The following is a 27577-nucleotide window of genomic DNA, read 5'->3' on the forward strand; positions in this document are numbered from 1 at the left end:
AAAAAAAATGTTAAAAAAATCTAATCCCTCCTCCTCTTTCTTCAACGGTGTCGAACATTAGGTAAGTTTTAAACGTGTAACAACGGACGTCAATGGTTTACCAGGATGCGAAAACATTTTTTTTTTCATTCTAAACGAATGTGTGGATAATCGAGAGTCTCGAAGACTCTGGAGATAATTTGGATTCAAAGCACGTTTTGACGGGTCACCGTGTCCTTCGCTGTTGTATACATAGGAGAGACAATGGTGAAAGGGGGTGAAGCAATTATTATAGCTGCTTAATCGGATTCATAACCTTGCCAGTAATGAGATCCAATAAGAAAATAATATAAGTTTATATGCACTCGTATATATGTAGGTACACTTCGTGTCGATATCACACACATACGCGCATTATAATAATAACGATAATATATTACAACGACTATGCAGCCCGAATAAGAGGTGTGAACCATGATATTAAAATATATACCAAACGTGTTATAATAATATTATACATTGCGTATGCATTTTAATAGCTGTCCGCGGAGTTATAATTGGAATACGTTTGGTAACCGAAAACGGTGTTGGTCAGGAAAATGGGAGTACACGATTATGGTATATGTATATACGGTATATATATTTATAGTATATATACGGCTAGGTTGTGTTCTTGATGTTGTGATATTTTGTTTTAACAAAACAGTTTTTTTTTGTATAAATAATATAATATATATATAATTATATAATTTACTAATCATTTGATAACATAGAAAAAAAAAATTAATAATGTTTCCACTATTAAGTATAAAATATTAAAAGTAAACAAAGTACAAAATGTTGATGTAATCATTAACGATCGTAACATGCGACGCAGTATATCATAACTTGATTGTGTCGTATATATCATGATTTTATTTATTCATTATGATATCATTTATTATCATGTTATTATATTATATAATATGATGTGTTACACAGTTGGACGGTTTTGATTAATTTTTGCAGTAATACTGAAGACTAGAGAAACGACGATGGGCGGCTGACGGTGATTATATGACGAATGGATGGTGTACGGTGATGGGCGGCGACGCCGTTCCGTCTTCGTCGTTTACCGTGCTCATCGTGATCGTGAGAGGTTCCTGCAGGTTGACCGGACACAACACGGTCGTTGAGCGTCCCGTACACGGGATCTTCTGCACAAACTTCCCATTCAGGCGCAGCTTTTAACAAAATGAAATCGTAAACGTCATTGTTATTCAATATTAAAATTAAATAAAAATTACAAGATACCCAACACAGTGATCGACTTGGGAATATAGTTTGGAGAATGTATAAATACTCTATAATGACATAAAAAATGTTATTACGCCGCTCCAATCATTATCTTTATCGAGCAGATTACATAGGCTAATAAACAGAAAGGATGTTTCTGGATTTGTTTTATAATCTGAGGAGGGGAGGATCATTAATCCACTGCAAGGATAAACATCATTCTATTTTATGCGTTTCACTCGAAAAAATTAGTACAGATTCACATTAAAATATTTGAGAACATTTTTGGAATATTCGGTCCAACTGCCTTTTTTTTTTTTACCACAAGTCAAGCACTGAGTTTTCATGGGTACGGCTATCGACCTACCTCGTACGAGCCAACCGGGTTGGGTTGAGGCGATTTCCATGCCAGGATGATACCGTCTGGTCCGATTTGCCTAACGACGTGTAGACCGATAGGGTTTTCTGGTCTGATCAGACACAAATATTTACGGTCGTCATTCTGAAAACAAAATATTATTTGTTTCAAATTCGCCGTGAATTGATAACAACATGCTATTGACATTTTTAAACATTTTTCTTTTAAACACAATAAAATCTTATTTTTATTACTTTTTAGTTACTATTTGCCATTTAATTATAACTAAATATATTTGTTTTAATGTCACGAATACACAACGAAAATTTATAATTTAGTTCTAAAGAATTTTTATAAAATAATGGAATAAAAATTATAACACACCTGCTCAAAATATTATGTGTGTTTAACTGTATTACTTAATTGGGTCATAATATGCCGTAATAATATACCACGAAAACGTTCGAACGCAATAATATCGATGACTTGGCGCAAACATTATCAGTGAGTTTATTATTTTTATAACCATTTTGAACAAAAACCTCTGTAGCGCATGTGCATGTATATATAGATGACCTTAAGACTATTGTTGTATAAATCGAACGGTGTTATGAAATTTTTATTTTACAACGAGCTAACCTTTTCATCCGAAGTGCACTCGGTGCCACCGTTCAAGTATTTTTCTACGGTCGTGCAATTAAAGTCAGGAGCGTATCGAGTGGATGGTATGGAATCGAGACCTCTCGTGAATTCTAATCGTCTACTCCACTTGTCGTGCTCAGATAAATATAGTAGTTCGTCAGCCAACATCATAATTATCTTGTTTTTTTCAAAATTCTTAGCCTCCAGCATGGCTGCTTGTTTGGTTAGGTGACAAACTGTTTGCTTAATCTTAAGCGGACATGTGTATTGTACCTAAACAAACCCATTGTCGGTATTCAGCAAAAATATTTCTTAAAAAAAATATTAAATATTAAACTTCGGATATAAAATCATATACTTACGGGTTTCTCAGATTTTGGAGGTTCTGAAACAAATAAACAAATATTGGTTATAGATCATGTGTATCAACAGCAATACACGAGTTATATTAAGATATTTATAGATTATAAATTACCATCTGACGTTTTAGTAGAGACATCTGATAAATCTAAAATACTGTTCGAGTCTAATGTAGTTAAAACATTATTAAAATTGTCCATAACTTTTTGTAAAATTGGTTCAAAATATTTAAAACAGGCATCGCATGTCTGAAATACATAAATATAACTTATAAGTATAACATAAAAATTTTCTGCTAAAATCGATTTTATTTTATTTTTCCATTTTGTTTTTGTTACAAAAAACTATTTTTGAATGTACTCAATAGAATAATATTATAAAAAAGTATCAATTTGTTGATGAGTTAATTTTTACTTATTATTTTAGATAACATATTATACATTATAATACATTACCTGTAATTGTGTTAAATTCGGTAAATGTGGCGTCGTTATGTGCTGATTGTTATCACCGATTTGCTCCAAGTTTAATTTTCCTACATTGTTAGTCTAATAACAATATAATAATTTAGATTAAACGATAAGCTAAAGAAAATGTGAAAAATATTATATACTTTTAAGTTTTCACATTGTAGCTCTTCGGCAGCATTTTTCGATCCGTTGTACGACATGTGTCTTTCCAAACTATCAATAATTTCTTGTTTCTGTGACAGTTCTTGGTTCAATCCAACAGTTATATTTTCTTTGATTTCTTTTTCTTCTGCTAGTGCATTTCTTAAAAGTTTGACGTGCGCCTAAGAAAATATAACAAACAATCACGTTAATAATTGCTTAGAAAAAAAAGCTTTTCAATTAAAATATTATCTTGAAAATGTTTATACAGAATGATATATTTATAAAATTCAAAACAAATAAACAATTTTATAATAAAACAAATATTCGAGTATAAGCCCAATAGGCATGTATTTGATTTATTCAATTTCAATATGTCTATCAACTATAATTTCAACAAATATTATTAATAAACGTTTTAAACATTATTTTATTTTGGTTTAAATCCGGAGCAGATTGGCCAAGGAGGTAAGTGGGCCAATTATCTTCTCGGCCCTTGACCTTTTCATATTAATAAAAAATATATAGTTTTAATAGTAAAACACCATTAGTTATAAAAGAATAACTATTGAGTGTGCAGGAATTGTACAATTATTTTGTTATAGGTTTTTAAACTCGAAGAATTCTATAAATCGAATATTATGATTAGAGTATTTTTTACACTATTACTGATAAATGATACGCGTGTAATGCTCGTTAGTCGTCATACAAGCTATCATTTTATATTTTCATAAAAAGCGTTCATGTCATTGGACATAATAATACTTCAACTCACATATACAAAATTTAGTATCTACACTCTACAGAATTTACTATTATAAAATTTTTCACTAAATATCTAAACCTAAATTTATTTATAGCATGGTATACCTACTGTATGTATACAATAAATTATGTTAATATCGATCGATATCTACCTATATTAGCTATATTACAGTAATTGTGATTTAAATTTTTATACTTGAATTTTTTTCTTGAAAATCTTGGTCATTATAACATTATTTACATAATATATTAGTTATTAATAAATAATTTATACTTTATTAGTGGTATGTATTCATTATTTAATTTATATTAAAATCAAATACCTATAAAATATAAAAATTATACTATCGTACATTCAAGTGCGTGTTCAAGTATAATAAATAACGAATAGCTCACCGCGTAAATTAATGATCAGTGGAACTTTTACGTATTTATAAATGTTCTGCTAAGAAAATTATTGATTTTGTAATTTGGTGTTTGAAATAAGTTTGTTTTATACATAAACTGTAAAAGAGTAAAAAAAATTGAAATCGTCTAAAATATAATTTGATTGGGCTCAATTCTTGACCCAAATAAATAATAATTAATTAACCACCCGAGCTCCTCGACATCCAGTCTGCTTTTTATTTAAATAATTATGAGAATATATATCTCTCAAAGATTTCATACTAAATATATACACATATTGTCCAAATTCAGTGGAAAAATAACGGTGAGGTACAGTGCAACATTATTGTGAAGACTAACATAAATTTTTACTTACAAATGTATTTTAAAATACATTCTCTTTTATTATTTTTACTAACGAACTTCAGAAGAACTGGTTATATTTTGGCAGAAGCAAACAAAAAAAAATAGTATAGTCATTGAATTAAACTAAAAAAAGTTATAACAGCTGCTATGGACGGTTCCATATCTGATATTTCAAGGAAGTAAATTAAGATTAAGAGCAGTGGCATGGTACAAAAATTATGTTCCTATTCTTATATTCTTAAGTAGAAAACACTTCAGTTATATTTATTACATATTATAACTATATCATAACTAAATATTTTGAGGAATTCCTTTGTTTTTTCTCTATGAAACAAACAGTTTTTAATGCTACGGAATAATATACATAATTATCAAAATCAATTTTCGTATTTTTTTTAATGCAAGGTTCAGGTGCAGTTAGCATGTTTCGCCCCTATAAAAATGACCCTGTAAATTGTGTATTATATTTTATTTTTATACCAAGTTTTAACTTGATATAAATGATAATAGCGCCCATAAAATTAATTTAAAAAAAAAAAAAAAAAGTTGTTACTGTTAAACAATTATCTCGATAATAATGTTTGTGTTTTAAAATAATAAAAGCAATAAATTAAAAATTACCTCAAGGGTTTCTACTTCTTCTTTAAGTTCTCCGTTTGTGACGTCATACTCATCAATTTGTTTTGATAATTTTAGTATAGTAGACTGGTAATTTTTTGCCTGTAAGATATTAAAATATGATTTAATTATTAATCTGCGGAAAATAAATTAAATTATTGAAGTATTTACTTCAGCGTTAGATTTCTCCTCAAGTTCATTATACACTGACTGTTTGAAGTTAATATCTTTCTGTAGGTCCTTAAATTTCATTTTCTCGCAATCTAATTGGTTTCTGAGTACGGCATTTTCTGATTTAATTTGGCAAACTTCATTGACGAACTGTTCCATGTCGTTTCTAAGTTGTGTTTCGCGACGAACCCATGACTGCTTTTCTACATCTTTAGCTTTCAATTTATGTACAAGTTCTCGTATCTCCGTTTCGAGCCCATGTATTCTATCAAGGAGTTCTGGTTCTCTATCTCTAGAGTCAGCCGATAACCGCATCCGATTCTCACGATCTGTTAACTGTTTTTGTTTTTCTGTTAGTTCTGAGTTTAGTTCTTCAATTTGTCGCTTGTACCCTTCCTCGACATTAGCCAAAATGTTATCTGCCTGTTGTAATGTCTGTTGATACACATTTTCTTTAAATTCAAGGTCTTGGATTCGTTTTTCCATTTCCATTCGTTCTTTAGTCATAATCTGCAGTTTTTCTAAGTAATCTATGTCCAGCTCTGTAGGCTTTTTGTATTCAATAGTCTTCATTAGTTTCGGTTTGCGATAGTGTTTACACACGACACGCCATATATTCCATAACACTATTGCCGGCCATGCATTTTCCAAAATTTGTAATTTACATTTTGTTTCCATTTCGGATTCTTCAAGTTCAAAATTTCGCTGCTCATACTTATTGATCAATGCTTCCATGGAGGCCGCGTGCTTACGAGCTTCGCATTTTTTTGCATTGACTTCAGATAACTCTTGGCGAAGTGATTCGATTTCTTGGGCTTTGACAGTTAATTCTGTTTGCAGAGCATTTTTTTTCTCAGCCAATATCATATATTTGTTTTCCAACCTAAAAAAAAAAAAAAAACCGTTAATAAAAAAAAACAATACATTTTTCGTAATATAAACATTAACATACTTTTGGAATCTAAGTCTAGTATCGTTTTCTGCCTCTTCGAATTCGCATTTTTCTTCTTCTACCAATCGATTTTGTTCTTTAAGTTTGTCTATAGTAGCATATAAAAGTTTTATTTCACTGGCCAGTCTTGATTCTCTATCGATAGTTGCTGTTAAAAGTTTCACTCTATCGTCTCCGTCGCTTTCATAAGCTTCTATTTTCCTTTCTAAAGTTCGCCAGTGTTCTTTGTAAAACGACAATTCTTTAGCAACTCGATCATCAACTAATGGTACCTTGCGTTCTTCAATTTTTTCACGAATTCTAGATAATTTTCTAAGTTCTTCGGTTAAATCTGTAGAAAGAATACTTATAGTTTTTTCAATAGGACTTTCAGTTTGAGTTGCTTCTGATACAGCTTCTGAATAAATATCCTCTTCAAAAATACCACTCTCTTGAAGGCAGTCAGTGTATGCCTGTTTATGGCGATCATTTTGATTTACTTCTATTAAACGACACTCGAAATGTCGTATGAGAGCTAGTACTTGATTAATTGTCGATCGATCTTCAACACAGTAACATACACTGTTGTACATTTCCATCAGTCGTTGTTTAATGTTATCGCATCGTCTTACATCCTAAAATATAATAATAATTAAAACTTATAAAATAAGTTATATGTGATGTGATATAGTTAAAACATGTGCTATATGTGTTCAATATTTATTGGTTATACATAATATACGAGTGTCAGTCGTTCATTTGTGCACGTGTTATGTGAAGAATTAAAAACAATAACAATATAGTTAACCTTTACATTCTACAGTGACGGTTATTACCGCAGGAATGTCTGTTTGGTATGTCGAAAATTCTCATCTAACCCTCTCGGTTGCACCCCCGGAGGTAAAAATCGAAACCTGTAATAACCTTGTCCATGCATTATGGATGCCGTAAAAATATAGTTTTATTACTAGTACGACCTACAGACGACCAAGTACTGAATCGGAAAACCATTAAAAAGTAGACATAGCTATTATTAAATAAATGCATTTAATTTTTGTGAGATATATTATATACTAAATCTTAAATCAGATCACGATTCGTCTTAAGTATAAAATTCCTATTACAAGGTTGTCACATGGTGCTATAATATACACTTTAGGCGTTGCCATTTGAAGCCTGTCCTTATTGTATTTAAAACATTCTATCTCGTACATGAATATATGGTATTTATAATATTGTGATATTTTTTTACAATAGGAGTGGTAGCTAATAGGTAATATTCTAATAAAGACTAGAGGGTTTGTTGAATTAACGACACACCTATAGATTTCGATGACATAATGGCTAGAATAATATAAATTGGTAATCAAATAAACGAATAACAATCACATGAGAATGATTTTGAATATTGGCTTTGTTTAGAATATTAACAACAAAGTGTTACGAACGTTGCATACAAATTTTACCCTGCAGATGGCAGTATTATTTTTGTTACTAACATTTTGTGTAGGGTATTAAAAAAAAAAAAAAAAAATCGTGAATTAATTTGGTAACTATTATTTTAAATTCCTGTATTTGTATACGTATTATTTACAATATGATACATGATATGTTTTGGTTATTTTATTGAAATATTTATTTATTTATTATTTTTTTTTGTTTATCAGAATATTTTTATTTATAATAATATGTTTGCTTTATTTTTAGTTAAATTTAAGAATGTGCTTTTGATAAAATATATTGTAAACATTTTTGATACTTTTTAATAATTGAAATGCCAACTAAAAAATAAATAATGATTTGTTGTATATCTACTTCAGGAAACAATATCTGTTTGAGTTCAACACTCAAAATTCTGGTTAAATTTTGAACGTAACACTTTGTTCTCACAATAAAGATAAAAATTATTTTATCATTACAAGGACAAAAAAAAAAAAAAAAAAAATTGAACCAAAACCGTTTAGTCTTAATATACAATAGAAAAACACTGATTTTAAATTATTATTTATTAGGCTATACAAAACTATGACCTTGCTTTTCAAAGACTAATTTATTATGTGACACATTATTCACACAATGTTGTATATTCTGTTAAGATCATTGTCATAGATAACTTACTAATTCATTTTCATGTTGGTCTCCGTCACTGCAAAAATCATCACTGGTGGCCAGTGACATAACACCGGAGTCGCTCATGTCTTCGGTGGTTTCACGGTTTTGACTTTTTAACTATAAAAACAATTCATTCGAATAAGTATGAAAACGTTTTGCAACCACATGAGATACATTTCATATTCAATGATAAAAAAAAAAGTCATTATACAGAACGTGATAAATGTCGGATTCATCATGCATAATATATAATTTAATAATTAAATTGCAAAAGATAACGATATATGAACACATTATTTAAATGTATATTTTTTTAAGATAGAATATTATTTTAATTTTTAATTATATTTAAATATTACTTTGGTCGTTGTTTCGATATCTTCCAACTCCAAAAGCCTGAACTCAAGTAGTTCGTTGTGTTCTGATGTTTCTTTAAGTTGAGTTTGCAATTTATTCACTTCAGCTAAAAGATCAGAATTTATACTTGACAACCGTTGGATTTCTCGTTTGTCTTTACGCAACGTCGAGTCTTTGAGTTGTTGCATTTGCATGCAATTGTATGCACGCAATAACTCTGAATGTTTTTCAGAAAGTAATGAAAACATAGTTTCCAAGTCTACCATCTGTAAATGAAATCCTCATAAGAAACAGTTATATATTTACCTGTATGGTAAAAATAATTAAAATATTTGTATGTTTTTTTCTAAATTTTCATTTCTGAGTTTTAAGTAATTTCATTGATTTTGTAAGCATAGATTTCATACATATTTAGCATAAATTAGTAGATATTTATGAAAAATATAAAATTATAAGCTTCAAGGCAAATTTCTTGAAATATAATTTTTGAGATATTGTGTTATTGTATCAGTGCGGATTATTAAGTCACAAAACTGAATTTTTGCTACAAAATGTTGTCATTTTCTTATAAAGAAAATATATTATATTTACTTATAATTATACAGAATGTAATACGCATATAGTTAAAAATAGATTTAAATCGATTGTTTCATGCATAGTTAAAATAATCTATAACTTTTTTAATGTACCTACCTGTGGTAATTGATTTTCATTGTCTAAAATTATCGAATTGTCTGTGTTTCCTCCCATGCGGTTATTGACTTCGACAGTTTTTTTTCGTACATCAAGAACATCTTGAATGGTTGCTTTTGATGAATTTGTTAATATTTTTTTGTACCTATATAGATTAAACATAATTTTTATGGCATATTAAAAACAACATAGCCACAGTAGAGTGGACTACAAAAATATATGTATAATTATTTATTCTGTACAGACTCCTACATGAAATATTTGAAGCTTTCGTGAGTTTACAATTATAAATGTAGTTTAAAAACTATACGTGTTTTATTATAATAATAGGTTCAACGAGATACTAAATTATCGTAATTCCACTTATGCTAGAGATTCGGGCAGTAAGTTTTGGTGAGCCAGTTTCCGAAGAGGCGTCATTCTAAGAACATCAATGTTTTTCGTCACTTTAATAATGAATAATATATGCGAATTATCTAGATTTTTATCAAACTTTGTTCGTAAAAATGATTTTATCAATATACCATATAACCTATGTGTAGATAATTTTCAAAATAATAAATAGTGTAATGCCATAAGATATATATCTCAAAAAAAAAAAAAAAAATATATAAATAAATAAATAATGTAATAAACGTATATTTTTGGTTAAGATTTCATTAAACGTACAAAAATACAGTATAGATTTGTCTATTATTCACATAAAAATTAATAAAAAGTAGATACTAGCTACCAAGTATTAATTAGACATAAATTATAATAATTTATCATAAAAAAATTTGAATCAATACAATAATTGTATAGTTAAAATTTATAATTTTTATTTTCAACAAAAATAAAATATACTATTCTTCATAATGTTACTTATTAGTTTTCTTATATTATTCGAAAATGAGAAGATATGTTTAAGCACTAATGGTTTTGGAAAGTTGAATTTTACTCGTTTTTAATATATGAAGGAATTATTATTTAATTATATGTAGTTAATAATTATTATAACGTAAATAGTTACGTATACTGTTATAAGAATGTAATAAACTTAAGTCACTTACATAGTTACCTACATATAATATAAACCATAATAAATAAGTTGAATTCCTTTGAACATTTTATTTAATGAAATAAGATTATAAGTCAATAAGAAATAGAAACTAAATTACATTTATAATTGCTTAATTTTTCTTTTCTTTTATTTAATAATAAATTGGTATTTTTAAATTTAAAAGATTTAAAACTTTCAATAAATAAAATGTACAATAACTAAATAATAATTTTATTTTATACTTAGAAATATATTATGTTTTATTCATATTTTATTTTAATATTATTAAATAAGTTGTAGTTACGTTCAGTGAATATTTTTTATACTTTTGATTATTGTCCAAATTGTCAAATCTCACAGGTAAAAAATAATAAGATAATTATTTTAATTTGAAAGAAGGTTTCGTAATTAATTACTTATTATTTTTTATGGCTTTATTTTAGAATTATTAAAATTAAATATATTTAATCCATGATGTAAGTTGTGCTGTACAATTTATATGGTAAATAAGTAATAATTTAATAATACCTATATTTAAATATTATATAGTATACTACGTATTACATGTATTTTTATAGTTTTTATATAATGAAACTTATTAAAAATAATAGTAATAAATAAATTATTAATTGATTATGGAAAGTAGTCCTTAAATTTAATCCAAAGATGCTCTCGCTGTAATTTTCAATCGATATATTATATCCACATTACTTCCTAGTGTTACCGGTTATTATATGGTAAACATATCCAATCAATAATTAATAAAATATACGAGATTTATATAAAAAAAAATTCATTTTTTTCTTAAAATTAATTAAAATTAAACGATTTTAATTATTATTTATTTAGTTGTGTATAATATTATTATTTTTAAATCATAATTATTGTCATATTTGAATGCGAAAATATGGAACATAAAATTAAATCCAATTATACGTTGTCACGAATATATAATTTAATTCTTTGATACAATATTCTGAAACGCCAACATTTCATTTTCCGATTTAATATACTGGAAATATAAGTGTATTAAAAGTGTTAAACGCCTCCCATGTAATATAATTGGTTTTGATCAAGTTATTATTCTACGACTTATAAATTGAGTACAGACTACTTTAAAAATTATATGTATTTGGAATAACACAACATTAAGTACTTATGTAGTAAAATTAAACTTAAATTAAGCAGAACTTTGTTACTATATAAATGGAAAGTACGCAAGCGATTGTAAATTATAATATTATTTATTAAAAAACAGCTCATACGTTATTATTAGTATTTACTTTAAGATGTACAATTAATTTTATAATCATAAAAATAACAAAATTACATTATAATTATAATTTGCTCGGGTAACATGTTCGCATTATTATGTTTGAGGAAGTAAACATAAAAACACGCTACGGTGACTTACAATTTTATTAGAAAGGTTTATTCTTATTGAACAGACATCGAGAACGGGTATTGAAAAGTCCCGTACACCAAACCCATCATTACGACGGTATACACTCGGGTTGAAAAACAATATCAAAAATAATGATATGATTACGAATATCGTTTTGGTCGGGCATCACGAATATTCGTCTCTCGTACAGTCGTGCACAGATTAAAGGCACCGTATTATATTAATATTTTTCGTTTATTTTTTCCGCAGTTATTACGATCATTCGTATTGCAAGCGACGCACGCACCATTCGCAAGCCACAGCTTTATTATAACGACGACGGGGAGAAAGCATTTCAAAATATGTTTATAATAATAGTAAAACATCCGTTACGCGTATCTAACATTTTTACGATGCACGTATGCACATGCCTAATAATATTATACCTCCGTAACCATATAAACGTTAGTAGAAGTCGGCGGGTGACGTTCGAATGTGACATTTCAACGTCTTCTTAAGCTCGCATTTAACAGCGAGCGCAGAGGTTTTCGTGTCGATAGCTTACGTTACTTTATGTTAGGTTAGGTTTAACTAGTCATTAGTCCAAATCCGCAACTGCGCGTAACGATATACGATATAATGTATATACATTAAACGACACTAGACTCTATACTAGAGTTTAATTTAAATAGTTTTAAAATGTTCATAAACTATATGACATACGTACATAGCATTATGTCATTACCTAATCAATTTTATTGTTATCTACAGATGTATTGAAAAATGAAGTCTTAGTTCGATGTTTATATTATCCGGTTTCCAATTCTTATTATGCGCGTTTATTTTGTATTGTAATCAATAGAAATAATGATCTATAAAAATTTACTGTTATGATTTAGAAGGTTACTTTTCATAAACATTATCGTTAATTTTTAACGGTTACGTAACAACTGCTGTTGAAAGTGAAAAATGTAATCAGTCGTACCTTATGCACTGGTCCTTTTTTTTTAAAACTCGACTGTTGAGAACCTTCATTTAGCTTTTTAATCTAAAAAATAAAAAAAAAATAAAAATATATCAGTGATAACGATCAACAATAATAGTATATAATACCATAGTAATAATAGTGAAGACGCGTTTAAGCTCGGTGCGTAAAATAACGTTCAAAACGTTTCAATTTTTAATATAGTTCACTTTCATTTTTTCGCTGTCTTCAGCGATTTACTTTATTATTTTTTCATCATCATCATTAATATATTATTTTTTGCACACGCGATTCCTCGGTAGATCGTGATCCCGCCAAAATCGTACCTTAGATCGCTCGTGATGTCGTGGGTGCTTCAAACCAGTCGTTGTTGCGAGCGGTACACTCATACAAATACACTTTCACCTCCGACCGGATCACGTTTTATCTCCGCTTTAATTTAGTATACCTATATATTTGGCACCCGGCGCATAGTCAAATTGAACTAACTAATTAATTTCGACACCTGTTTACGGCGGTCGATCAACCCACCTGCATGGCTGCATGTCAGCCTGTTTAATGTACCGTTTATCATTTCATAATTTTTAATCAAAATACTTTAATTCTAACCACAGAAAACTATAGAAGGTTATGAAAATTAAATTTATACTCTCCGCCTCACTATTCTTATAATAATAAAAAGTTTGAAATGTTGATGCATTAATAGTATTGTACACTTAAATTATACTTATGTTAATTATGTATCACATGCTATTATTTTATTAACGAATAATTCTTGTGAATAATGTAAAATATAATAATATTTATTCTTTATTATAAGTTATAACCTTTGAAAAAAAAAAACAGACAAAAATAAAGAAGATAAATATAATGAAATCTATGTTATAATATACGTATAAAATCATAATATTTTTTCGTTTAAATTAAATTATGAGTCTTGCGATAGCTCACAATCAGGATCGATGATCTGTGATATATACGTATGCTATTAAATTTGCCAGTTTATTTATTGTGTCACTAGTATCAATAAGAACATTGGACTTTTTTTTGGATAAAAGTGTATGGTAATGAGTAATGACTAATGGATTCAAATGTAAATTGAAATACGTCTTCCTACTGCTGAGATGAAAAAAAAATAACATTCACAATTTATTCTACTAGGATTTGACATTTGTTGGCCTTTATTCATAAGCAGATGAGTCATGTATGAAATCACACAAATTTGACAGGTGAACACGCCTATTCCCCACAGGAAATCCGCCAATTCGTTTCGACTGATTAATGGACAGCGCCGTATGTATGCTATATACACTCCGAGAAAACAAACGAAGGAGGTCAAAGCAATAAATATCTACCACTACAAAAAAAATCTAAGTACTACATATTAATTATTATACTGATATGGGTGGAAATTCTATGAACGTCTTGAGCAGAGTGCTAATAATTCGTTGATTGTTTTTGAAAATGAATCATAAAACATAAGATTTATGTTATGTCACACGTCGGTATTTATATATTATATCGATGCATATAATGTTGTAATTCATTATTATTTTATGTTAAGATTGTCAACTATTTTATTTTTATTTTTAATTCTTAACATGCTTTGATAACGTCCAAAACGTAAATTACACGTTATTATAGTTGAGGAGAAAAAATGAACATACGTGCTATTAAATGTAGGTATAGTATACACGCTTGAATACACTCAGTTTCAATATAGAATATTTAAGTATACCTATACTTGTATAATGTACATAAAAATGTAATAAAAATGAATAACTATAATATTAGTTGAGACATTTTATAGCTTATATTAATGCTTTAATAATCAAATTCTCTCACGTGTCGTCTAATGTCTGGTTGATCGCATATTCCATAATTTTTAACAAGTTTTCAAAATGTTGTAAAGTTATCACATGATAATTTTACAAAACATTGATGAATTCAAAAATAGTTAACCTTTATACTTTGGGAATATTGTTGTCGAAATAGGGCAAATAGTAACAACTAGATTTAGTATGAGTTAATGATAAATAATAATAAATGTATGGACGTAACAAGCCAATACAATAATTATGCATGATATTATATTTTTTCAAACAGGTAAAATTGAAATTTTTATGGTTTTTTACTTATAAAAATATTCAATAATATATCTATTATAAAGATGTTAATTATTAAAATTTCGTAATAAAGTGATTTAGATAATACTGAATAAGGTTTACAATCGTTACAAGAATACTAGTAATACTGGATTACAGGTAAAAATGCAATAAATGATAATTTTAAGTTGTATTTTATAAATGTCGTAATATACCGTGTATAATGTAATGGCCTAACATAACCACATGTGACCTAAAGATGTGGAAAATGTCTATTCTACTATTATTTTAAAAGGTTAATAACCACTAAATTCATATTTTAAAATACTATTAAACAATAAATAAAACTATTATGTAATATAACACCATCAAATCGATTTGTTGAAAATATGTAGGTATTATAAATGCGATTTAAGATAAAAGTACTAGATTTTTGATTTCCTTTACGTAGTCAATAAAATATTTTTGTTCTTTATTTTAGTCGGGCCATAATGATTTATAGTGCCTATTAGAGTTAAGATTTAAATACAAAGATAAATGTTTATTTATTTATAAGTTTACCAATAACTATGGCTTTAAATGTTTAACCAAAATAGATTAGAGAAACTATTGATTTTACGAATATGTGTATACCCGAAAACGAACTCAGAGATTATTACCTTATGAGTGCATTACCATAGTGTTTATATATTATATTTATTTTTTTAATCAATAGATTAAAAATAAAACGTTAATAATACTTGAGATTTCTTAAAACTGTGTTATATACTTTTTTTTTTTAAATAAGATACCAAGTAAAAATAATAAAATAATAAAATAATAAAACAATAAAAATAATTATTAAAATAGTATAAAAATGTAGTATATGCGCAATCCACATTGTCGGAAATACTATTATACATATAGTTAATACTAAGCCATTTATTTTGATTCAAATCGTTGACTGAATATTTATGTATAGTTATTAATTACTATCGTGATTTAATGGAAGCTCTAAGATATTTTTACTTACTTACCAAATTATGATATATCGATGTAACTTATTAAGCATTGAAATCTACTTCTTAGTAATGGCTCTAAATACATTATCTTTGAAGCTAAATTCTTTTGTACAATCAAAACTTAGATATATTTTTACAATTTGAAAAATGTAATTGGAGAAATTTCATCTCAAAACTACGTATAAATTTCTAATATTTTACAATTCTAAAATCAATTATAAGTATAAAAATTACATATTCTAAAAAATGAACTAAAAATAAAGAGTGTATTCTTAATATTATGTGCTTAATTTATATTGTATTAATTCTGATTAATTTAAAATAAAATATATATTCTAACTCTTGAATTAAATACCTATTTAATTACATATAATATAATTTAATGTGTTTAGATATTTTATAAGAACCTTTATCTTTTTCAGTATGATACTGAAAAAAGTTTATTATTATATTTATTCTCTTCCTCTGTGATAGTAAAATTGATACAATACAGTTTTTATATTAATAGTTATTCCGTTCAATAGTAGGTAAAATAATTTATAATGATGGTTTTATAATTTTAATTGTGTTGTATACTTATTACGATTTTATTTTTTAATACAGAATTAGAACAATAGAACGTTGAATAATACTGTAAATAATAGATAACTGTTATTTTATAACAGAGTTGTATAATAATACAAATAGTTGGCTTTTTATTGCATATTTAAAAAATAAAAACGTGTAACATGTTATTATCAGTTTTATAATAGGTGCATGAGTGCATTCACAAGCCGTTATATTATACATGCCAAAAAAAAAATAAAATATTGTGTAAATATGGAGTGTTATATCTTAGAATAATTCAACTAATTATTATTGTATTATAAATTAGCATTATCATAGTATCGTCTATAACACTATGCTCTGGCCGTAAAATCAATAGCTATGTACCGTATCAAACTTTTAATAACTCACGTAGAGTTTCAAGTAGGCATTTATTTGTACATTGTCTAAAACTCGGGATATTCGTCCGAAACGTATTATTATTATTATTTGGAGAAAACTAATTAATTTGTTCGCGTATTTTTTTCTGTTGTTTTTTTTGTCTCGTTAATAAATAATAACATTATAGTTTATATAAGCAATGATCACACACAGGCAAATATTATAACGGTAGAACGATGCATTTCGGTTGAACGAACTTCAATCTGTGTGTTCGAATCGAATAATTATTGCATTTAATACGTTAAAATGTTACAAGTACTGTCTTCGTAATAAATATTAATAACAACAAAAAAAAAATATACGTATTTATGTATTATATTTTTAATTTTAACAACAGCGGCCGTAGGCTCAAACGTAACCGGTTCGTCATAAGTCTGCGCTTTAGGGAGCCCGGTAAAGTTATCGCCATAATTACATTATTGTAATTAAACCGTTTGTACGACTGTAGTACGCGTGCGTATAATAATATGCGCTGAGCGTATACGACTGGGTGTGCGGATGGCGCGTGTGTGCGCGTATCAGTGAAAGTACAAACGGCGGCGGGAGAAAGTAGCTTTGGCTCGTTCCGGAGTGGACGCGGGAAAAAAAAATATTATAAACAGGCTTATGTATTGCGTGTGTGTGCATGTGTTTATTATTATTGTTATTGTACATTTTTTTTCTAGTTCCTCCTCCTGAAAATTTTATTGTTATAAATAAATTTACAGCCAGCACGCACATGACGGTGTATAGGAGATACAATAAATACGCATTCTTGGACTTCCAATACCGTTAATGACTTTCAAAATAATATTCACCGTCTATGTAACCTTCACCTTTCACACAAATACTTAGAACATACATAATACATATTTATATATTGTATATTGTATATTTTATAATATTATAATAGTCACAAGGGTGTTACCGTATTATACGTGCATAATAAAATAATACATAAAACCTAATTATAATATATATATATATATATTTGGTATTTGTATTATAATAATTGCCGTTGTGGAGTTACGTCTATACATGAAGTACTGTAAACGGTAGTAGGACGAATACTTCGTGACGTCAAGAGCATAATATATTATGGTTAAATATAATGTGTAAACGTAAACGTGTAGTCTCCAAACATTACTATAATATGATTGCAAGTGACTATTAAAACAACAATGTGTATAAGTTATGATGGTATAACAAATAACAATTGTTTTTTGTATTGCGCAAGTCTCCGAAAAATTAGGACTTATTTAGACACGGGTCCTCGTTAAATGGTTAATATGGAATTACTACACGAGTGTATTTGAGAAACACCATATAATGCGTGAGTATAGGTACACCTAAATATCATGTTTACCATCATACCAATTATCCACTTGACAGTCGATACAAATTCAAAATTGTGGTTTGTTTATTTTATGTTTTTAAATACAAAAAAATATTTGGAAGTAGTATTAGATGTTCCCAAATTATTTTAATATTATTGTTAACCTTAATAAATGAATAGTTTTTAATTTAAATAAAACCTCTACTAAAATATAAAATTTGATATGAAATTATGGTATTACAAATACCTTACGTTGATGTTTAAATTTTACAGTGGAAAATATTCATGATTTGTTCATTTTAGTATACATTCCTATCTATACTTGTATATTAAACATATTTTTAAAAATTAAATTTTTTGCTAATTTTATTGAAATAATAACTATTTACATTAATACAAACTTTAATTTTAAAATAAAATTATTATTTAGCATATTTTAATTTATTTTTTATTTTTTTTCGAACTATATATACATATATATATATATATATATACAAAATTTGTATAAATACTATAAATAAAATAAGTATAAGATAAATATTATAAACTAGTTTAATTGATTATCATCAAAACTGCGATTTTAATTTTTAAATTACATAAACTCAACTATTTAAATTACCTAAATATTATATATTTGACATTTTTAAATATTCCATATACTTGCCTACATCGTACCCTACCTATATATTATAAATTATAATGACATAACAGTATTTTATGTAAAATTAAACTCATGCATACATAAAAAAAAAACATCTTAATAATTTTGAATGTTCATTTCAATTAATACTATTTTTGTATGTTTAGCAATACAATATAATTTTTACAAAACTGTTTAAAAATTAATATATATATATATATATACTTATAAATGGTAATATTATATTATAAAACATAGAAATCGTAGATCCGGCTGTTATTTTTAAATTAGGCAATAATGATTAAATATAATAATTCATAAATATAACAAAAAGTTAGAACTTATGAAATATTTGTTTTTAGGATTATAAAGGTAATACACTTTTTAATATTAAGCTTACATTTTAAACTTATGTATATAATATACATATCTATACGCTATAGCTAATAAATAATATATAAAAATGTCTGTTAAAGTAATTTTATACTATTTATAATAATAATAATTTATTGATTTAGTCGTAATAGAATTTATGTAAAAATGTAATTATTGTGTAGAATGGATCTAATAGAGTTTTTAGTTACAAATTGAATTTTCTTCACATTTCTTATTAATACGGGACTTTGAAAAAATTGTTCTTTATATCTATTGATTCATCGGCTTCACTATCCATTAGCTCAGATAATTGAATATATAAAAACGTAATAAAATACATATCTATACATAATTTAAAAAATAGATATCAAACGATAATACTTTTATGATTTTTTTATATATGAAATAACATCATATTAGAGGTATCAGGTACTTATTAGACATAATATTTTATTTCATAAATTTAAATAAATGAACTTGAGTAATTGTATTGATTTATTTTAATTTTTGAAGTCAATAATTATATATTTTATTTTGAACATAATAATTACATTCGATAATAAAACTCTTCTAATGTTTATTTAACACGAATAAATAATAATGTTATATTGTTGTGCATAGTACTAATCTATAAATATGACAAAAACTAGAAAGTATGTTTAATAAATTATTGTTTTATATAAATTCCAAACTGACAAAGACTTAATAAATTATCACTCATATTAATCATATTATGCAATAAAGATATAATAAACGATAGTTATTAAATCTTAATTTTTTTTTATGGTATTAAATGTATTATTTAATTATTTTTGTATTGATTAAAATGAACTAGATATTATTTTATGATTATTATACTTATAATTAATAAATAAAAAGTAGTGAATATAGATTTGAAATAAGTAAGGTAATTTGTATTTGTTATATATCTCAGTTATGTATATGGTTGTGAACAAACAATGTAACAGATTAAACTTGATGTTTAAACCTACCTACCTAAATTGTTTTAATTTGACATATAGCTAACATATATTATAAATTTCAATTCATCAAGGTTGAAATGATTGAAACAGTTTGTCAATTTTATTATTTAATGAGCATATGCAGAGAGCTTTATAGATACTGTCTTATTATTATGTAATCAAGAAATCCATGAATAAAATTAAAATTTACGAATACAAATATAATAATATATTAATAGGTATTATGATAATATTATTCTAGTTGTTCGTTTTTACCATATTGTACCTATGACGTGTTGACACGTACGAATTAAATACATGCATTATGAAAGTATGGTAAAAGTACATACATAATACAATAAGAACAAATTTAATTCATTGGAGGGATATTTAAACCTTTCATCGTCTTTAATAATTATTACATCGAATATAGCTATCAAATGCACAGAAATATACATCAGATTCAGTTGTTTAGATACCACATTATATTATCATTATTTCATAACTAACAACTATACGTAAACATAGAAACAATAGTTATAATATACGCCTATGTACTATAATACTAATGTTATTGTATTGTAAACCCAATGCACTTAACAATATGAATGCACTTTCAATGTGTTAGTTTTTAATTATTATTATTTTTGATTAAAATAAGTGACTAAATAAGAACCAGTACACTGACACTATTCTGTTTGTAGTTAATACCGACTGCGGTTGTTGTTCTATTTTATTGTTCTTATCGGGAACAGACCTTCTAGCGTTATCTTTTATCAGTTTTAATAAATCCGACCAACATAATAATGCTTGTAAAAACGGGTTTTAATTAAAAATCACCGGAAGCATATGAGCCAACGACTTATTGTTGTAACTTGTAACCTATGTAGTCCAAATAATATTCTCCCTTTAGCTTAAAGAAATAAAAAGTTACTCACCAGGTCTTTGACTCTACTCGAGTTTTTACTAGTAAGTGACATATCTTCAACTGAATCTTTGATCATCTATAAACAAAAAAAAATTCAAATAAACGTTTGAGTATAGAAATGTCGATTTATTGAAAATGTGATAAGGTATATACCGCATATTCAAATAATTATTTTTAATCTATACTTAGGACAGCTAAACAGATAATTAAACAAAATATATGTATATACAATTTAATAAGGTTTAAAATAAAATATAATAATACATTTTAAAATTGTGACCAATTAGAAAAAATAACTGAATGAAACTTGTCAAAATGATTGATAGTGATTATAGCACGTGCCCATGTTTAGACAGATTAGTGATTACTGATTATAGTCGTATCAAATTATATTATCTAAATGATCTAATAAATTGTACCTGACTTAATTATAAATTAAATATTAAATATGGGTAAATTTATAATTTTTTATTAAAATTTTAACTAATATTACATTAATCATTAAGATTTAGGTGTGATTGTTTTAAATGATTCATCAGAATCATTGCAAAGTTTTTGTTAATAAACATAGAAGAAAATTCTCTTTCAAAGTTTTATTGAATAATATTTTTTAGGAATTAGAAATTTAAATAATTTAATTTATTTTATGAGAATTAATATAAGTATTCTTTTATTTGCAGACTAAGTAAGTTTATAGTTTATTAAATTCGTGGAAGACTAAAATAGATTATGTAGATTTTGAAAAAATATTATTTTACAATCAATTGAATATCCTTTTCAAGTTAAGTATATAAGTTTATAAAAGCGTATTAAATAAATAACTCTACTTTTATCTATGGGATTGAGGAAAAATAATGGTTTATTGTACAAAGTATTATCCTTTAATATCCAAAAAAGATCGTTATTTTGAATAAAATTAAAACTAATTGTTTTCAGTAGTTTATACTCTTTAGTCTTATCAATATAATCCCATAAATATAAATATATAAAATAAACATATTATGTATGTATTTAAATATATGTAATTTTTAATATATATATATATATATATAAATATATATTTATATATAAAATATTTAAAATTTTTTTTAGCATAATTAAGATATTATAACAGTAATAATGTTAGTATTATGAATAATATAAATAAATTTAATTGTATATTAGGTATGATGTGTTTGGTTAATTACTAAGAAAATATGAAATCAAACTTAAAACTATTTTAAATTTTAACAATCCCTTAAATCTTATTATATGTTCATATTTCTCCAAAATATCGAGTGTAAAGCGTGCTATTATTTGCTTACAGTTATTATGATTTATATAATCTATATATTTATTTAAGAGGTGCGTAGTATACATGGAAAACTACATACCTTCTAATGCTATACAACTAAAAATCGTTTTATAAATTTAAATTATTATTTTTATTAATTGTCTGTTATTTTATTATATTACTAGTTTTGTACGTATTCAAGAGAAAAAATGTGCAGTGATTATTTGAATGGAATGAATTATGTTATATGTTTGATGTATATATATTTTTTTTTTAAACAGTGACAAGGGAAATGTAGAAATCACACTTGTGCGTGTTTGGAGAGAAAAAAGTTCACCGGACGATAATGACGGTACACAGTGGTTAATGAGTAATTAAACATTACAACCAATTAAGGGCACGTTCTCGTGATGGAGCGTAATTAACGAGGTAACGACACGAAGTTATCGTAAACGCGTTTCTGATAATAATAAAATTGCTATTAATGGTGGATAATGTTTTATTCTATTACATATAATTTCTTTGAAGTCTATTAAAAAAAATCTAAGATCAATATACCTCACTAGTCCACTGTACCTATAATATATATGCTATAGTGGCGGCATTATTTCGTATTTTTACTTTGATTAAATATATATTAGATATCTATAGCGCGGAAGCATCATATTATAATTCAAACATGAACACACAATATATTTAAACTACTTGGTTAGTAGAAAGGTATACATACGTATAATACACAACATTCATACATTCATTGTCGTTGACCATTAGATATAAACACACAGTCATAAAACATAAGTCATCAGAAAAAAATATGTAGTTTAATAACAATTTTGTTGCGAATTTGTCAACATTTAACACACTAAACTTTGATTTAAATAATAACTAGGAAACATAAAATGAAAGGATTTCTAATTTTTGAATCGGGTATTTAACTGATTGGACTCAAAAACAAGGATAGAAAACATATTAGTTAAGTAAATTTTTAAGTAATTATAAATTTTACTATAAATTATAACATTTCAATCGGTTTGTTTGTTAAAAAAACACAAAAAACCAGTTATAACTATACTCCACTTCAAATTGGTTATTGAAAACAATGCTGTTAAATTGGTGCATAATATATCAACTGATTAAAATGTTACGAGATATGGATAACCAATATTCAGACTACTGTGATGATTAAAAACATCACTTCTACACTCAGAAAACTAAATTATATACAAACATTTAAAAATGTACCGACAAAAGATATATTGTTAAGGTAATTTATACTTGAAAGTAAAAGTGAAATCATTATTTAATTTGATTATCTAATTAATTTTAATATTTTTATTTATATAGAAGACCGTGATGTAATTATATGGTAGACTAGAGCTTGCATCGCAATAGATTGATATAAAAATTTTAATATTAGAAAATTGTGCTTTGAGGATATTTTTTATTTTGTTTCTGCTACATAATACGTTAATATATCACGTTCTTTTATATCCATAACAGTTACTATTCATAGTTTAACTTTTAGCATGTTTTACTGTCCGCGGGCACAGGAAGTGCCGCAGGTATGTTAACAGTTCTTATTATTTCATAATGTCACATGATCTGAGCTTTCCCCTTGCGTATTCGACTTTCTAATGCCATCAGATGTCAAAAGATTATTAGTTAGTCGACGAGTAATAAATTTTAAAAATAACAAAATGATATATCAACATTTTATACTTAACTACAAATTCGTTTGTTTACTGAAAGAATTAATTAATTAAGTGTTATTCAACAATATATAACAATTTTTAAAAATTGTATATTGTTCAGAATACACAGTTTGAGCGTGTTGCTGCACCAAAATTTATAATAGTGTATTTTACATTTCATAATTCATATTAATAATTTTAATAAAACATAATTAAATACACAAATAGAGTGATAAACAAAATACCTATTATTATTGTATCTACAAACAATTTTGCACTAAGTTAAATGTAATTAAACTTTAGATTATCTATTATCTTGACACATTGGCTTAAGTAATTGTTAGTTAATATAGAAAATACAAGTTCAAAGAAAGTATAATAGATAGGTAACTACCACTACCGTAATAAACAATAATTTTTTTTTTTTTTTTGGTCGTATACTTAAATACTTTTATATAGGTTATGTGTCAATGCATTATTGTATTTATGGACGTACATATTATAAAGTAAATATACATATATTATTACGTTTTATAATCTATAGCGATAATCCACTATAAATTATTCGAATAATTATGTCACATTATATTATATTATTTTAATAATGTATGTAATACTACGGCATAACTTGAAAATAAATATTATTTTGTCGAGACATTTATGATCATGGTATTAATGTATTATAGTGATCAATAAGTTAATTAAAAGTAAATTTTATTGAAAATATAATAATAATAATAATATTAATTTTTATTGATGTTCTTCGCCCACTTGACGAGTATAAAATAAATAAATTAAAATTTATATAAAACAATTTGAAACTAAACAAACATGCGTTCAAACATAAAGTTAAAAATAAATTTGCACTTGCAGTGGGAAAACAATGCCAATACGGATATATAACATACGAAAAATTGTAAATGCCGAGGTCACGTTCCCGCGATAGCCAAACGTCGTTTCACACGAGAAGGATGTGCCACTTATCACATATTACTCTTGCACGCCGCACGGGGGCCCCAAGTTATTATAACCAGCCGCTTGGTCCACTGACCCACCTGTTACCTGAATCTCCCGTTATCGGATTTTCAATTTTTCCTTTCTTTTCCCTGGACCTACCTACCCCTTACATGTAACGAGAGGAATTATTATTATTTACTATTCAAATAGTCTACGTAACGACGGACGATTAAACATAAAATGTGCAACGCGCTGTATATTAATAAACGTATTCCTTAGCCACCGACGGCCACTGTCAACGATCAATCGGTAGATATATTTGTATAGGTAGATATATACAGGAAGAGCGCCCCAAATTTACACTGGACAATTGGCCCATTTACCTTTTAAGGGCACCCGATGTCCCAGATTGTTCTTAAATGTCAAAGAACAATTGGCTAAATCGGAAGACTGGTTACTCATTTCACCCCTCCCTCCTAGACGTTGTGCCGCCGCTGTTGCTCGTCGAGAGAATATCTCAAACCGGCTGATGAAATTTCGAACGATAGGTAAATAATTTATTATGTGGAACATGTAGGAAAGGAAGTTGCTAAAAAAAAAACAAGTTCCCAGTTCGTTCGTTTAGAACACCGAATAATAATTAAATGACCGACATCTTCCCTCGATTTTTTAGTGAATGAAATCACTGCAATCAAGTGCATGCGCAGTGGTTATTACGATAACAATAAATCGCTATTTCCGGAAAACAAAAATACGTAAACACAATGTATCATATATACATATATATGTATCATATATGTATTATATATACGTATAGGTAATCTAATTTATAATTGAGTACGACAACTGACATAAAGAAAATAGTCGACCAAAAATTCTACCGTACACTCGTAATGTAACGATATAGGTATAGTATGATATACATAATGTTTAATAAATAAAAAAAATTTTTTTTTAAATATTTAAAGAACTCATGTTTAAGTAAAACAAATGTTATTTTGATATAAATATCAGTGTAATAAAAAAGCATTATTACATTTCCGTTAACTTTGTCTTAAAATTTAGACATTTAGACTGTAATTTGTGAAGAATAAAAACATACACGAATACGCAGTTCTCACGGTTAATGACTGAATAACACTTCCGAACAACTTGATCTATAAATGACAGTTTAATCTAGTTTAAAAAATGCTCAGTAGTTCTAGCTTAACGTTAAAAAATGTAGTAACTTCCTTTGTTTTTTTGGTTGGTTATGTTAAATTAATTAAACTTATAATAGTTATTATCAACCAAACAAAGAATTTAGAAAATAGGAAATTAAAAATGTGTAAATACAATAAAAATGTTTTCAATGAATAAATGTTAACTACATTAAAAAATAAATATACAACATTTCAATCTATTTGTTACTATTTTTATATTTGTATAATGTCTTTGTAAATGTTATGCATTTATAAAATAACTTTCTTATAAATTTGTGATCTATATATCATTACAAAACAATTTAAATTGCATATTATTATGAATATTATATAATTCGTATTATATTACAATAATATAAATATAATTTGTAAATTATAAACATGATATTAAGCAATTATGACAATGTGTTAATTAATGTATCAAATTATTATATTATATGCAACAAACTGTTATATTCCAATAAAATTTTAATTATTATTATCAACATTCAACTCAATTTTAGGAGCTTAACGTTAAACTATTTATTTAATAATTATTTTTAAAGAACCTACAATTTTTGATGGATCAAAAAATAGTATAAATATTAAAAATGCTACTCAAACAAAAATTGTTCTTTATTATTAATTATGATTGTATAAAAACGCACGTACGATTAGAAATTTTATGTTTGTCTTTATAATTGAATTTCATACATTGATTGTTTAAAACAGTATTTCTCAATCTTTAAATAAGTGTATGCACATTAATGAATTTGAGTTTTCCCTACAAACCCTATTAGGAAAACCATTGTCTAGTGTGGTATCAAATTTAAAATTATTATTCGCAAGCTTAACTTGAAGTCGTCTGCTATCGTCGTAATGAACGATTTAAAAGAAACGAATTAAAATTGAATTCGTGACCGAAAATCACAATTGGTTAGATCAGAGGTGAATGTACAGGAGGTTAAGGCCAATATCGATTTGTGGTCAATCGCAATGATTCCTGGAGGCTTTATATTTAGTGACTTAGGCCGATTTATACGACACTATAGGTCGAGGCCGATAAGTTTTTTTACACTACATAACTTACCAACAACGTATTCTAAGTGAGACCAATGTAATC

General features: G+C 26.4%; 1 protein-coding gene across 2 annotated transcripts in view; it reads right to left on the reverse strand.

Annotated features, from left to right (window-relative positions):
* Positions 1-766: 766 nt before the first annotated feature.
* The window catches only part of LOC112595828 (synaptonemal complex protein 1), a 44673-nt gene continuing 17862 nt past the window's right edge, over positions 767-27577 (reverse strand). For both annotated transcript variants that reach the window (XM_025341199.1, XM_025341200.1), the window contains 15 exons: positions 21360-21425; positions 13033-13099; positions 9626-9765; positions 8935-9198; positions 8582-8692; positions 6485-7098; positions 5533-6415; positions 5365-5463; positions 3228-3407; positions 3070-3162; positions 2730-2862; positions 2617-2639; positions 2252-2527; positions 1622-1756; positions 767-1202 (listed from right to left, as the gene is read on the reverse strand). In XM_025341199.1, coding sequence (XP_025196984.1) covers positions 1032-1202; positions 1622-1756; positions 2252-2527; positions 2617-2639; positions 2730-2862; positions 3070-3162; positions 3228-3407; positions 5365-5463; positions 5533-6415; positions 6485-7098; positions 8582-8692; positions 8935-9198; positions 9626-9765; positions 13033-13099; positions 21360-21425 — 3255 coding nt within the window. In that variant the 3' untranslated portion in view covers positions 767-1031. The remainder of the gene's footprint in view (positions 1203-1621; positions 1757-2251; positions 2528-2616; positions 2640-2729; positions 2863-3069; positions 3163-3227; positions 3408-5364; positions 5464-5532; positions 6416-6484; positions 7099-8581; positions 8693-8934; positions 9199-9625; positions 9766-13032; positions 13100-21359; positions 21426-27577) is intronic.

Source organism: Melanaphis sacchari, unplaced genomic scaffold, assembly GCF_002803265.2.
Source record: "Melanaphis sacchari strain LSU unplaced genomic scaffold, SCAv2.0 Contig2_pilon_pilon, whole genome shotgun sequence".
Taxonomy (NCBI): domain Eukaryota; kingdom Metazoa; phylum Arthropoda; class Insecta; order Hemiptera; family Aphididae; genus Melanaphis; species Melanaphis sacchari.